General features: G+C 67.4%; 1 protein-coding gene across 1 annotated transcript in view; it reads right to left on the reverse strand.

Annotated features, from left to right (window-relative positions):
- CRIM1 (cysteine rich transmembrane BMP regulator 1) overlaps nt 1–14,868 on the reverse strand; it is an 88,044-nt gene that overhangs the window by 35,956 nt on the left and 37,220 nt on the right. Inside the window, exons 3-4 of the mRNA XM_056127161.1 lie at nt 2,623–2,865; nt 1,741–1,861 (exon numbers count right to left, since the gene is read on the reverse strand). Coding sequence (XP_055983136.1) covers nt 1,741–1,861; nt 2,623–2,865 — 364 coding nt within the window. The remainder of the gene's footprint in view (nt 1–1,740; nt 1,862–2,622; nt 2,866–14,868) is intronic.

Here is a 14,868-nt window from a genome sequence, read left to right on the forward strand (position 1 = left end):
AAGCGTCCCCCGGCCTGTAACTTTGAAGGAGCGCCTAGACGGCAGACGTGGGCTCTGGGTCCTCCCCGCCGCCGGGCCGTTGGGGGCGCTCGGGCTCATCCATCTGCGGCTCAACTGATGACGGGGAAGGAAAAAGGAGAAACTGAGGGTTACTCCCCCCAGCCTCCAAGTCAACAGGTCTCAGAGGGGCCGGGGCGAGCGTCCAGCAGGGGAGGCGTGTGCACTGCACCCGAAGTCCGCCCTCAACACGGCGTCTACAAGCCCAGCACGAGGCTCCTTCCCTACCCGTTACACGCGGTCAACCCGGGTTCGATTCCCAGCATCCCATATGTTCCCCTGAGCACCGCCAGGAGTAATTCTTGAGTGCAGAGCCAGGAGTAACCCCTGTGCATCGCCAGGTGTGACCCCCCCCCCAAAAAAAGCACACACAAGGCTCCTTCTGTTTCGTGTGTCATCGAAGGCCAGTGGGCGTGTCCTCCCCCCTACCCCCGGGGGGGCAGTCACCCACGTCCCAGGGTCTAGCCTCAGACGCTCCCCTGTTCCTGGGGGCCAACCCAGGGGAGGGGACACTCCGCCCTGAGCCCCAGGAAGGCCTGAGGGGCTGAGAGGAGCCAAGTGCGGGGACAGGGGGGACAGCAGGGGCACGGTGAGGAGCACGAGGTTAGCACGGGGGGGGGGGGGAGGGGACCCAACCCCAAGACGGTCCCAGTCACACGTCACAGACAGGCGGGCACTGGACGTGAGCGACGGCCCACGGCTCAGCGGAGCAGCCGACAGCGGGAGAAGCTGCGGGGTCAGCAGGGTCCCCCAAAGGGGCGCCCCGAGGAGGTGGGGGCGCAGGGCCGAGGCCCCGCTGTGCGGCGAGGGGCACGGGGGTTCGCGGGGAGTTGGGGCTGGGATGCCGTGAGAGCCCCGAGCCGAGGCAAGGGTCCGACATTCCTCCCCTCCCACCCCCAGAAGGGCCCACAAGGGACGGCCAGGGCAGGCGCGCGGCTGAGCTCTGCGGAAAGGGGGGCTTCTCAGGCCTGTGGGACCCTCTGAGCCCCTCCCTAGCTCCGCATGTCCCCATGGGCCCCGGGACCCCACAACGGGCCTCCCAGGCCTTGCCAAGACTCTTCTTCCGGCGCCTTCCGGCCAGGACGGGATCCAAGACCTCCCCCTGGGCTTCAGTGGGACCCAGGAACGGCGGGTCCGAGTGACGTCCGTGACCCCCAAGAAGAGCAAAGGGGACGTGAAGGCTGGGAGGGGCCCACGGGCTGGGCTGGCAAGGGACACACATGCGGGGCTGAGGGGCAGCGCGACAGGGTAGGAGGGCCGGGCTGAGGGTCCGAGGAGGACGGGTTGGATGGTCAGGGGAGGAAGGGCCGCCCCAGCCCCCGGCACGGGCTCCCCAACCAGGGGGCAGGGCCAGCTCCGGGTGCGGGGCTGAGGGCCCGAGGTCCTGGGGACACCTGGGATGGCCAAGGCCGAGATCCCGGGGCAGCATCCTGGACTGAAGGGGCCTACGCGGAGGGGCCCCGCCTGCTGCAGATGGACGGTCAGACAGAGGGACAGGGCAGGGCTGGCAGTGACCTCACTGTGGGGACGTGGCTGTGTGTGTGTGTGTGTGTGTGTGTGTGTGTGTACATGTTGGGTGATGAGCCGGATCCAGCCCTGGGAACAGTGCCCCAGGAAGTGGACACTGTGAGTGGTGGGCGGGTTCCTGGGGCCTGGGGAGACGGGGCAGCGTCGGGGACCCACCTGGTGGGCAGCGTGCAGCAACCGTCCGCCGTGAGTCTGACTTGCGTCTCGTAGCTGTCGAGGGGGCACACGGGCTGCTGGACCGTGGGACACTCCACCGTGCTGCAGTCCACGCTGAATACTGGAGGGGCAGAGACACGGTGACCAGGCGCGGGTGGGTGGGTGCGGCCCATGGGAGCCCCAGGACCCCACGGAGGCATCATGCAGATGGACGTGCGGCCTAGCCGGCGGTGCTCCGGAAAGCTCCAGAGACAGACCAGGCCGATGCCACTCGGGGCGTCTCTCTGGCAGTTCCCAGAAACAAACAGACAAACCGAACCACCCGCCACCCCCCCCCCCCCGCCCCAAAAAAGAAAAAATTCTCAGGGATGGTGAGAAACTCAAAGTGGCAGCTGCCGTCCTGGCCGGGCTCAGGGGCCACCACAGACGAGGAGGAGGAGGAGGAGGAGGAGGAGGAGGAGGAAAGTCACAAAAAGGAGGATCCGTGGGGGTCATGGCATCAGGGGGCAGCTCAGAGGGGGCTGGAGCCCTCTGGGGAGGAGCAGGCACAGCCGGAGCCCCTCGATGCCAAGGCCCGGGGATGAAGCACGGGGAGGGAGCACGAGAGGGAGCAGAGAGAGGGAGCACGGGGAGGGATGCGGGGAGGGAGCATGGGAAGGGAGGGAGCATGGGTAGGGAGCACGGAGAGGGACGGGGGGAGGGAGCATGGGGAGGGAGGGAGCATGGGGAGGGAGCACGGAGAGGGAGCATGGGGAGGGACATGGGGAGGGAGCACAGAGAGGTAGGGAGTACGGGGAGGGAGCACGGGGAGGGAGCACGAGAAGGGACACAGGGAGGGAGCACAGAGAGGGAGCACGGGGAGGGGCGCGGGGCGGGGCCTACCTGGCTTGCACTCGTAGAGGTCGCAGCACTCCCCGGGCGTCCCCGAGGCCTTGGACACCAGGATGTTGAGGTGGCCCGGCTGGCACACCTTGCGCAGGCAGCCCGCGGGGTCGCACACGCAGCGGCTGGGCAGGGGGCAGCACTCGCCGGGGGGCGCGTAGCCCTCGATCAGGACCGAGTCTTCGGGGCAGCGCGGCGAGAACTGGACTTGGCAGCGGGCCTTGGAGCAGTCCGGCTTCTCCTCTGCAGGGGAGGGAGAGTTTAGGCGCGCCCAGGGGCCGGGGGTCTCCCTGGGGTGGCAGAGGACGGCGAGTCTGCAGCCGGGCAGACCCAGAGCAGAGGACCGGTCCTGCAGAGGCGGCCCAGCCCGGGCCCGGGACCAGCTTCAGGTCCAGCCGGACTCGTGGGCGCAGACGAGGGGCTCCCGGCTGGGCCCAGGAGCACGGAGACCCAGTCTGATGGCAGCGGCTGGGCGAGCCTGAGGACTCCCCCGGGGCACGGGCCCGTCCCACGCACCCAGAGCACCCGGGTGCGGTGCTGACCCGACTGGACCACAGGAGAGATGAACAGCGAGTGGAAAGTGGGGCCTCCCGCTCTTGGTTAAAGGTTGGAAGAAACGTGGGTGGGGGGCTGAGGGGTCCCTGCACGGGACCAGGAGCCCCCAGAGTCCCATGACGCCTGCCGGGACAGGACACAAGTGCAGGGTGGGAAGAACCCGCCGGGCGTCCTCCCCGCGCTCTCCCGCAGTAAACTTGGACGCAGGACTGTGGGGAAGCCTGGGGCCGGCTCACTGTCCACGGGGATGGCTGAGGCCACGGCTGGCCGGCTTGGACCGCTGACCACTTAGCCTGATCCAAGATCACAACTCCCCGTGTGTCTGCCGCAGGGGCGGCCCTAGGATCCGTTTCCCATAGCCCAACATCGAGGGAAACTGAGTCTGGGGCCCGTGCGGTGCTTGTCCATCCCGACAGAGACACGGCCCTGGGCACCCTGCTCTGGTCACTTGCGAGGACCACCCCAGCTCCCCGGGCACACACATGGGTGGCACCAACGGCTCCCCACTGGCGGCTCCTGAGTCCGGCCTGTGTACCCCGGGGTGGGGTAGGGGGAGGCACATCAGGAGATCAGGGCCCACCCATAGGAGAGGGGGTAGGGGGCCAGGCGGGAAGAGGGCCAAGAACTCTGGCCAGCCCTTGTGTGACTGTCCACTGCAGTGGGTGGAGCAGCCATGGGAACGGAGCCGAGGGCCTGCAGGATGGGGTCGGCCGTGGGCAGAGCCCGCAGGGCTGCACCCGAGGGTGACCGGGCCCAGAGGGAGCCCCGTGGGTCAGGGAGAAGCAGCCCGCATGGGGGCTGGTGCGAGACGGGGCGTCCGGCCAACGAGCCACTGTCCCCTCATCAGCAAAGGCCCCACACCCGGCACAGAGTGCCCAGAAGCCGCCCTGTCCCGTTCCCGGGCAGCCATAAATTCACTGCCTCGGACGCGACCCTTCAAGCCCCCTTCAACCCAACAAGGCCACTGGCTGCTTCTCCCGCTGTCTGGTTTCCCGACGGCCCCACACACCGGCTGTTCCCTGCGCCTCTGTCTTCCCGCAGGGCTGTGAGGGCCCGCCTGTCCCCGCGGGTCACTGACGGGCTCCTGCCACTCTTCCGGGCAGAGCTGTCGGCTCTCCGACCAGCAGGCCCAGGCCGGAACGACGGACAGAATGACCTTTCCGGAGGCCGTAGGTGTGAGACAGGCCTTCCTCAGTGCTGGGCTGGGTGGTTGGAGCCTCGCCCCTCCTCTCCTTCTGGGGCCCAGCCCCACCCAGGGCCCCAACGGGCAGGTCACTTTGCCCAACTCCAAGGACCCGGAGCCAGGGATGGTGTGACCGGCGCCTCTTTCTCAGCCTGTTTCTAGATCCTTCTGCCAGCGGAGAGACCTCCACCTCTCCCTGCATCCCCAGAAAGACGGCGGGGAGGAGGCTGCAGCCCTCGAAGAAGCCTCTCGGATCTATATTTAATACTCGAGTTCATTAGCGGCCTTTCTGTCTGGTTGCCCTGGAAACACGCTCTAATTGGCAACTTAAAAAAAAAAATAAGACCAACAAAAAAAGTGTCCCAAAGACTAAAGTGACAGCTCTGCCCCTTGCCATGGCGGTGATGGGGCCAAGGGGCCGCTTGGCCCAAGCGGGTCATTGCAAGCTGACAGAGAGGACACGGGGCTGGGGACCTGCCTGGTGTGTGCCCCAGGTCAGCCGAGGCCTTGTTGGGCAGTGATGCCCTGACCGAGGGCACGCTCCTCTCGACCCCTCGGCCTCTGCAATGGCCCTGGCAGTCCCACTTCGGAGATGGCCTGGGGACCCCCACACGGGCGTGAGTGGGTGAGCACAGAGCAGAGCGGAAAGGGGTCTGGGGCGCCCGTCCCCGCCACACACTCCGCTGCCCCTTCTCGGCTGGGGGTCCGTGGGCACCGCGGCCACGTGAAGGGCTGGGGAGACGATGCAGGACTCGGGAGGGCCCTGGGGACAAGCCCTGTGGCCACCTGCAGCAGGGCAGCTCAGAATCTCGCGTTGAAAGAGTCCTGGGAGGCCTTGAGGACGTCAGGGGGGCACCGGCCACGGCGCCGGAGGGCAAGGGGAAAACGGGTCAGAATCCAGGGGAGACCTTGGGTCAGAATCTGGGGGGACGGGTCAGAATCCAGGGCTCGGACCGGCAGACTCCGCAGGAAGCGGAATCACACCGGCGGCTGGGTGCCCAGAGCTGGGGGCAGCACCCCACACAGACCACAGGCTGAGTGGCTGTGAGAGCGGCAAGCCCACCTCAGGGACCTGGAGGGACCCCACGCAGGGTCCCAGGAACAAGGCCCGCCACGGGGGTTCCAGGAGAGATGCCAGGGGCGGCCGGGCGGGTTTCCAGCTTTCCTGTTGTTTCTGTTTGGGGGCCACGCCTGGTGGACCTCAGGGATTCCTCCTGGCTCTGCCTGTAGGAATCACTCTGCGTGGTGTTTGTGGGACCCACAGGATGCCGGGATGGAACCCGGGTCGGCTGCGTGCAAGGCCAACACCCTCCCCGTTGCTCTATGGCTCCAGGTCCCGGAAAATCACTGACGCCCGGGCCCTGCCGGGACCCATCCCCCAGCCCTGCAGGCGAGGGGAAGTGCCTGCCTGGCTGGGGGTCCCGTGCCCTGACCCCCGTCTCGTCTCTCCAGGGGAGCTGGGGCCCGGCCCACGGCCAGGCGGCGGCCCCGAGTCTGCGGGTGGCTGGGTCGTCTCACGGTGAGGGCACACATGGCCTGGCCTGGCCCGGCCGGCGCTTATGCCAGGGGGAGTCCGGCCGCCCCGGGAGCTCTGGAAACTTCTCTGACGCGTGGGGCGGATGCCACCGGACGTTTTCCTACTCGGAGGCCGAGCTCTAAGCCCCGCTGCGGATTCTTTTCGCCCACATTCCACGATGTCATCATGACCTTTTTTGGCAGGCGCCCGCGGGGAGCAGGGAGGACCTGCCCGGCGCAGTCACGCCGCGGGGGGGGGGGGCGGGGGGGCTCCTTCCAGGGTCCCAGAGAGACTCTCAGCCCATTTTCCCAGCACGCACCCCCTGCCCTGCCCCTGTGGCTGGGAAGCGCCACGCCGCGGGCTGACACCGGGGGGCGCCAGCGAGCCTCACACAGGCTCAGCCGAGAACACTGGCATGAAGGAACTCCGGAGTGACAAACACAGCCACGTTCTGGAGGCCGTGGGCCATGCCCAGGGGAGCTCAGGGCCAGCCAGCTCCTGCCTCTGTGCTCGGGGGAACCCCACGGCGCAGGGTCCAAACCCAGGGCTCAGGCGGGCACTGCACGCTGAGGCGTCTCTGACGGCGCGACTTAACCCAGAGGCTTACGTGGGGCTTACGTGGGGCAGGGGGCCGGCCAGAGCCCTGCACGCCGGAGCCCCTGGGTCCGATCCCAGCACCACAAGGCCCCCCAGACACACACAGGAGCTGGCCCCGAGGGCCGAGCTGCGGGGCGGGAGCCGGCTCAAGCAGTCCCAGGAGTGTCCCCCAAACCAAAAGGTGGAGAAAGCAAAATTCGGTCAAGAAGGTAAAAGCCAAGCAGGACGCCCCACTTAACGGGATCGAGTGTGTGCAGGAGGAGCCCGGGGGCCTCATCCCAGGCCCAGCAGCTCCGGGCGGGGGCAGGGCAGGGGCAGGCTCGGAGCCACCCGGGTGCTGTCCATCACAGAGGCAGGCTCGGAGCCAGCCCAGCTCAACTCCAGGCAGATGGGGGTCTTGGTGCCGCCGTTCCCTACTGGCAGAGGGCTTTGCCCACGGCACGTTCAAACATCCCCGCGCAGGCGGCTGGGCGGGAGAGTGGCCAGGCCGAGCACGGCGCCCAGCGGACCCGGGAACCCCCGGGACCACACAGCTCGTCTCTGCGGCTGCATCAGGGGGAAGTGACGCTCTCTGCTGGCACCGTGCCACTCGACAGGTGGTCCCCGGCCAGCCGCGCCAAGCAGCCATGCCTGGGCGCTCGTAAAAGCGGCAGCCGCGGGCCCTGAGCGGCCGCTGGGAGGGAGCACTGTCACGGGAGCAAGGTTCCCAGCAGGTGTGAGGTCTGGGAGGACGCGCGGCAGAAACTGGGTTTTCTGATACACCCCCCCCTCCCCCCGGGAACCGTCTGAAACGCAGCCCTGGAGGGCCGATCTCGGGCCACTGAGTCCCACAGAGACAGTCGGAGAACGGCACGGGGAGATAATGATTCCCTACCTTGGCAGCCGCTGGAACCCCCCAGGGAACTTTAAAAAAAGATCCAGACACTCGGGGGCCATAGTCCAGTGGGTAGAGCGCTTGCCTTGCACACGGCCGACCCGGGTTCGATCCCAGGCAGCCCAGAGATGCGACCCCATCCTCTGGTCGGTGTAGCCCAGGGACACGGAATCACATTCTTCCCAGAAGGCATCTGCACAGCGACTGTGTCTCCGGGTTCCTGTGCAGCCCCCTCTCGCTGTCCAGACGGACCACGGGGACCCGGCCCCCAGGAGCTGGGCACACCCCCACCCCGACACACACACCACCCCAACAGAACAAAGGACGACACCAGCCCCAGGCACAGCCCTGCACACACACAGGCGGATCCCCGGGTGCCTGCCGGCAGCACTCCAGACTGGGGCCGGAGGTCGGCCCGCCAGCCTGCTTCTCCGCCGGGCGCCACCCTTTGTCAGCACCGGAGAGCCGGGAGAACGTGATCCGGGCTGGCTGCGGGGAAAGAGGGAACCGTAAACCAGGGGCATTGTCTGCGGCCTGGGCCTGCGCTGGCGCGTGGAGTTCCTGAGTCTTTGGAAGGACTCGGGAGACCGTCTGGGGGTGGGGTGGGGGATCTGGGGCCTTCAGGGGCTCCTGAGAGCGACGACACGCCTGTGAGGCGTGGGGGCCAGGGTGAGGGGAGGGGGCAGAGGTGCTGGGGCTCAGGGTGGGCCGGCGGCGCCAAGCCCCCTCTCGGACACGCGCTTCTAACACAGTGGCCGGCCAGCACTGCTGAGAATAGCCGCGTCAGAGCAGGGAGAGTGGCCCGACCCTCGAGGCCGAGCTGACGGGCACTGGAGCAAATGGCACAGCCGGTGGACAGCACGGGCTGGACACCGAGGCCTCACTCACCACAGCCCAGGCTCCTGCCTGCAGACGTTGCAGGACGGAGGATCCTTGCAACCCCAGGCGGGTCTGAGGGTCACTGCCCGGGCGGCCACAGAGTCACCCGGGAGAAGGTTAGACTCCTGGCTGTGCTTGGGGCCACTTCCCGGCTCAGGACTCGGGCCTCACTGCCAGATGCGCTTGGGACCAGGTGGGGCTGGGGGCGGGGGCATCGCCGGGAGTCTGCCAGAGCACAGCCCAGGGGGACAGACACACACTCACACCCCCAGCCCTGTACCGGGGGCTGGGGGCATCCTGGAACTTGAGCGCCTGAAACGTCACTGTGATATTCAGGGAGGGCACCGTGGAAAATGCCTGGAGCCCCCGGCCGGATCACAGTGCCCCGAGCCTGCCTTGGAGGGACCCCCAAGCACAGAGCCAGGAGGAAGCCCTGAGCAGCGCACGGCAGCTGGTTTCCTTAAATAATCAATCACATCGGGCCGAAGACACAGAACAGCAGGCACGGCGCCCGCCTTCACATGGCTGACCTGGGTTCGATCTCTGGCACCACAGAGGGTCCTCCGAGCCTTGCCAGGAGTGAGCCCTGAGCCGGGAGTACAAGCTCTGAGCACTGAGTCAGGAGTAGAAGCTCTGAGCACAGAGCCAGGAGCAAGCCCTGAGCACAGAGCCAGGAGGATGCCCTGGGCAGTACTGCTAGGCATGGCCCCAGAACAAACACTGAAAATGAAACGAACACGCAAGGTGAATGTGTTTCCCTTCGAGGAGTCGACGCAAAGAACGCGTTCTGGAAGACGCCCCGAGAAAGCCCAGCCGCCCGCACGCCTCTCCTCTCTCAGGGGCCGCACCCTCCTCCCCCACAGCAAGTCCCCAGGGACCCACCCTCAGCGCGGGTCCCCCCAGGGGCCATCCCCAGGAGAGGAGGCACCCGCAGGCCGCCGGCCGCTTCTGACAGCCCAGGGGGTGGCTGCCTAACCAGGACATGGCGTCTGCAGAGGTCACGGCTTGTCCACAGCGGGCGTTGGGGGGACTTGGCAGCCAAGTGCCACTGCCGGGGTCACTGGCCGGAGGAGCCTTGGGCTGGGGCCTGGGGCCTAGACCCCTGCAGATGCTCCCCCACCACCCCAGTTTTCCTGTCCCGGGGGTCACTCCTCTGTGGTTGCTCCGCGTCTTCCGTCTCCCACGGACACGTGGGTCAGCTTTGAACTGAGCCTGGAAGGTGGACGGGTCCATTGGCGGCCCCGTTACCTGCCAGACACAGCCTCTGCCCCGAGCCAGCCCTCAGCAGAGGCCGGGAGGGGCCTGGGGTCCGGTGGGTGGCCGTGGTGCTGTCCACTGTGCAGGTGCTGACCTGTCCCAGCCCCAGCCGGCTGGGGGCCTCCACCGTTGAGCAAAGAGGCCAGAGGCCGGCCGAGATGGACGTCCCAGGCAGGGCGTGTCCGCCCAGAGCTCTGGGCTCAGAAAGAGACGGGCCGCAGGGGATGCCCAAGGCCACACACCTCGGGGACTTCCCTCGAACTGTCCAGTCCCCAGCCGGTGTGGGTGAGTGACCGTCCCCCCCAGGCCGTTCAGAAGAGCGAAGACCAGTGCGGAGACCTGAGGGTTAAACCTGGCAGCAGCCTTCCAGGGCGTCCCTGGTCTGAGGCTCCCTGGACAGGTGTGCCCGGTGACCCCGCTGCTCTGGGCTGCTCGAACACGCCCTCTGGGCTGCCTGCACAGGGAGCGTGGACAGCATCGTGTCCAGGGACGCCACGAGTCCCTCCCCAGCTGTCCCTTGCTCCGCTGCAGGCATCCTTGGTGCTGGTCATCCCCAGGAAGGCCACGTCCTGGCCAGAGCCTCAACCATGCTCCCCCTGATGTCACAGCGGGGCTGGAAGCTCACTGCGGGGAGTGGGGGCGGGGGCGGGGGCGGTGGGGGGCTCCCTCCATGGAGGTCAGAGGCGAGTGAGGGCTGGGTGGGGGGTGGGTCTCGGGTTTTCTTCCCGACTCTGGAGCCCAGGGGAGGGGGACGCTGCTTCTCGGCCTCTGGTCTCGGCCGCCAGCCCGGCTTTCCACGAGCACCAAGCCGGGCTCTACGGACAGACGCTCTTGACGCCTGGGCAGGGACAGGGATGGGAGCGGCAGCGGGAGGGAGCAGGCAGTCCCGTGAGCAGACCCAGGCGGGCCAGAAGCGCAGCCAAGCCAGGCGGGCGTTCCCCGCGCCCTCAGGGTGTCCCCCAGGCGGGTCCCCCTCGCACCATTTCTAGGAACTGTTCTCCCGGATTCCGGCCTGCCAAAAAACTGCATACCAGATTCTTAATTTGTCCCAGATTTGTTTCCTAGTGAAAAAAGGGAAAGGAAAAAGCCCCGAGCTCTTGCCTTCCAGGACTCACCAAGCGCAGCGCCCTCGGGCCTGACACAGGAACTCCGTCCGCAGTCTGCAGTGGCGGGGCAGCCGGCCGTCCCCAGCCCAGCGCTCGGCCAGCCACTGCCTCAGGTGTTCAGGGCAGCCCTGAGGGGAACGATGCTTCACAGCGGCTCCGGGGAACCCCCAGTCACAATTGCGATTGCGTGATGCACCGAGTCTGTGATTGTTACCGCCCCGTGCCCTGGCCACCCCCCAGGGCTTGAGGACAGGACGCTGGGGGTCCAGGGGTCTGCCGCGGGCAGCCTCGACCCCCTGCTGCTGGGTACTTTCGGCTCCACAGCGTCACCAAGCAAACTCCCCACAGTGCTCGGGAGCAAGTCCTGCCCACGGCTGGAAGGTTCCTCCTTGGAAAGACTCAGACGGACTCGGGACCCCAACTCCAAGCCCAGCAACCTGGAGCTTGGGAGGCGGCACGGGGCGAGGGGCCCCCGGAACGCAGCGGACCCTGCTGACTCCGCAGCGCTGCCTGGGGGGCCTCTGGCACTGCAAGACCCTCGGCCTGAGCCACGGAGGGAGGTCCCGGGAATCTGAGTGCCACCGGGGGCTCCGACCTGTAACCCCCATAGGGACCTCGGCGACAACGACCGCTCACACGGGTAGGACCAACGGACTCACGCAGGCGCCTGTGGGGCCACACCAGAGCCGCACGCGCTGCCCACGGGCCGTTGCCAGCTGGTGCCACCGCGCCCCCAACTTGGCCCAGGGGACGCCCATTCCTTCATGTCCAGAGTCTTGTTCTGCCCTTTCTTTCTGGAGTCAGGGCCACACCCAGCGGTGCTCAGGGTTGACTCCTGGCTCTGCGCTCAGGGGTCACTGGTTACTCCTGACAGTGCTCAGGGCTGACTCCTGACAGTGCTCAGGGCTGACCCCGGCTCTGCACTCAGGGATGACTCCTGGCTCTATGCTCAGGGCTCACTCCTGACAGTGCTCAGGGCTCACTCCTGGCTCTGTGCTCAGGGCTCACTCCTGGCTCTGTGCTTAGGACTGACTCCTGACTCTGCACTCAGGGGTCACTGGTTACTCCTGGCGGTGCTCAGGGCTGACCCCTGGTTCTGCGCTCAGGGCTGACTCCTGACAGTGCTCAGGGCTGACCCTTGGCTCTGCAGTCAGGGGTCACTCCTGATGGTGCTCAGGGACCCTGTGGGGTGCCAGGGACGCAACCCCCGTTGGCCGCGTGCAAGGCCAGCGCCCTCCTGCCCCGTGTTTCCGGGGAGCTGCCCCTCAGCCCCTGGCTCTGCTGTGGCCCCGTCCCCGATTCACAGGGTCCCCTCACCCCCAATCTCAGTCCAGGAAGGCACCAGTGACCACAGCAGCGGGCACAACAGGGGCACGGGGTGGCCCAGGCCTGGAGGCGGGAGTGACCGAGGGAGTGCAGGGAGGACTGGGGGCAGGGCCACCAGGGGACGTGGCCGCTGCAGATCCGTCTCCCCGGATCCGCCGCTCCCGCCAGGGCCTCTCCTGCGGCCCCGCCCATGCCCACAGACGTTCCCTTCGGGGGCTCTCGCGATGCCTGGACGCCTGGCTGGGCGCGGGGTCCCTGTCGGCCCCAAGGAAGGGTCCCCTCCTTGTGCCAAGGGGAGGCAGAGAGGGTGCCGGAGAGGGAGCCAGAGCTGTAACGGGGGATGCTGGGGGTCTTGGGTGACAGGCCCGGCCCACCCACATGGAGACGTCGGGGGACGCTCAGCGTGGGGCAAGGCTCCTTGGGTCTGTGTGTGTCAGCAGGAGGCCACCTTCCAGTGACAGCCAGTGACGGGACAGGAAACACGCTGACAGGCTCCACGGCCGCAGGCCAGAGCAAACCACCCTGGGCTCAGAGGCTGCCCACTGGGCGCCAAGTCCAGCTGCTGTCTCCGGCCGTCCTCTCCTCAGCTCACCATCAGACCCCGGCCGCAACAGGCTCATCCCAGCGCTGTCCCACGGCGAAAGGACACGGCACGCCCGCCCCACCGCCCAGCTGGTCAGGGAATCTCCCGGGGCCCTTGAAGACTCACGTGTTTCCTCATCACGGCCCAGGAATGTGGCCGGACACTCAGATTCCAGCACAAGCCCTGGGCGCAAGACAGGGGCTGCAGAGAGGGTCGCCGGCCCCCCACGCCCAGCTGCCCCCTGCACCCCGACAGAGAAGGGCCATCATGGCCACGCGGGGGCACCGTGGAGCGTGAGCGGCCCGCGGGTCCCCTCGGGGGCAGCCAGATGTGGACGCCAGCACGGCTACCTGTGTTCACGAAGCCACAGCCAAGCGTGCCAGCGAGTGACGTGGTGTGGGGAGGTCGCCCTGGGGAGCCTCCAGGGTTGGCGGCGGGGGGTGTCACTCCTTTGGTGCCCCTGGGGGGGGTGTTTGTCTCCCACTCAGCAGGACCCAGGTGCTTCCTTGTTTCCCTTTCATTCTGGGGCCAACCCTGGTGGTGCCCAGGGCTTACCCACAGGCTGTGCTTGGGATTGAACCCAGGCAGGCTGCAAGGCGGGGGCAGTCTCTGGCCTGCCCTAGCCAGGACCCCACCTGGCTTATCCCGGGGGTCCCCCGTGCCCTCCGCCGAGGGTCTGGCAGTCAGAGATTCATTCTGTGTCTTCGGGGGCCCTTTGGGATCTGGCTCAGAGGCTGCGGAGAGGCACTCTCAGCTCTTAAGACCCCCAGGGCGCAGGGGGCGGCCACAGAGGGCATGTCAGCGTGAGAAGCCACAAGCGACCACGGAGACACCAGGCCTCATCCCGGAGAGAAGGAAGGCAGGACAGGACCCCTGCCCGCCCCGAGGCACCCGCCGTGCTGGGGAGGGCTGGAAGGTCTAGGTCCAGAGTGATGCTCACCCACCCCCCCTTGAGTCCCTGCCCCGCCCGAGAGCTGAGGGCGGGGTGGGAGCCAGCCCTGCTCGGAGGCCAGGCCGACGGGCTGGCCAAGGCCAAGGCGGCTTTCCCACTGCCGGAGATTCTCCCATTCATCAGGGACGGTCGCGGGGGGAGCGGGGCCAGCCGCTACTGGCCTGGACACTGCTCCTGATTTCTCTCTTTGGTTTCGGGAGGACGCGAGCCAGGGGCTCCCTCCAGCTGCGCCAAGCAGGAACACTCCTGTCTCCGCAGCGGACGGAGTGGGGAGGAAAACGCTTCACTGGCAGCTGCAAGGGCTGGAGCGAAGGGGCCGGGACGCTGCGGGCAGGGAACCAGGCAGGCCGAGCGGCCCCGCCCTCCCTCATCTGGAAGGCTCTGGGCCACACGGAAGACTGAAGCAGGGGCGAGACCCTCCCGGCCCCCTGGGCAGGACCCTTCCTACTCAGTTGTCCACGCCCAGCATCTCCTGACTCTGGGACGACATCGGTCTGGAGGCCACACTGGCAGCATCCAGGGCTGACTCCTGGCTCTGTGCTCAGGGATCCCTCCCTGTGGGTCCATGGGACCCGGTGGGGTGCTGGGGATGGAACCCGGGTGGGCTGTGTGCAAGGCTATCGCTGTCCTATTGCTCCAGCCCCCGACACCCGGATTATTATTTCATACCAAACAGGAGTTTCCATGAGTGAGTGACTGACCTCAGGCCAACATCTCCCTCAACACCGGACAGGGGTCAGTGACACCCATGGGTGGTGCCGAGCACTGTCTGGCCTTAGGAGGATGAGCAGGGCCCAGGAGGGGAGAACAGGGCCAGACGCGCGCACACACACACACACACACACACACTCACTCACTTATACACACATGTACACACACGCACGCACATACACTTATACACACATGTACACGCATGCAAACATACGCACGCACACCCTTATACACATGCACACACACACGCACACATACGCACTCTGGCGCTGGGTCCTGGGCAGTCTCAGGACTGTCTCCATCACCCTGGGGGTGCCCTGCCTGGGGGCTTGACCCTGGGGCGTGGGTCCCTGCTCACAGAAGAGTCGACGGGCCGGGCGAGCGGGGGTGAGGCTGTGTGGGCATCGCTGGGACAGGCACCACTGAGGAGCCGCGGAGCCGGCCCTCGGGGGAGGCCAGCGTAAGCCGGGGAAGCCGGCGGAAAAAGCAGCCAAGAACCAGCGTGCCGGACAGAAGGACGGACGGACGGATGGACGGGGGACGCAGACGACTGTGCGTGCCCACCTGGCGTCGGCCCCTGGACCTCGGCGCCGGGGGGCTCCACCCCTGGGCGAGCCTCTGCTCCCGCGTCTGTCCACTCGGCCTCCGGGCAGTGCCCCCCATCGCGGCCAGAAGGGGTCAGCACAGGGCCAGGGTGGCCGGCTGCC

Source organism: Sorex fumeus, unplaced genomic scaffold, assembly GCF_029834395.1.
Source record: "Sorex fumeus unplaced genomic scaffold, SorFum_2.1 ptg000006l, whole genome shotgun sequence".
NCBI classification, from domain to species: domain Eukaryota; kingdom Metazoa; phylum Chordata; class Mammalia; order Eulipotyphla; family Soricidae; genus Sorex; species Sorex fumeus.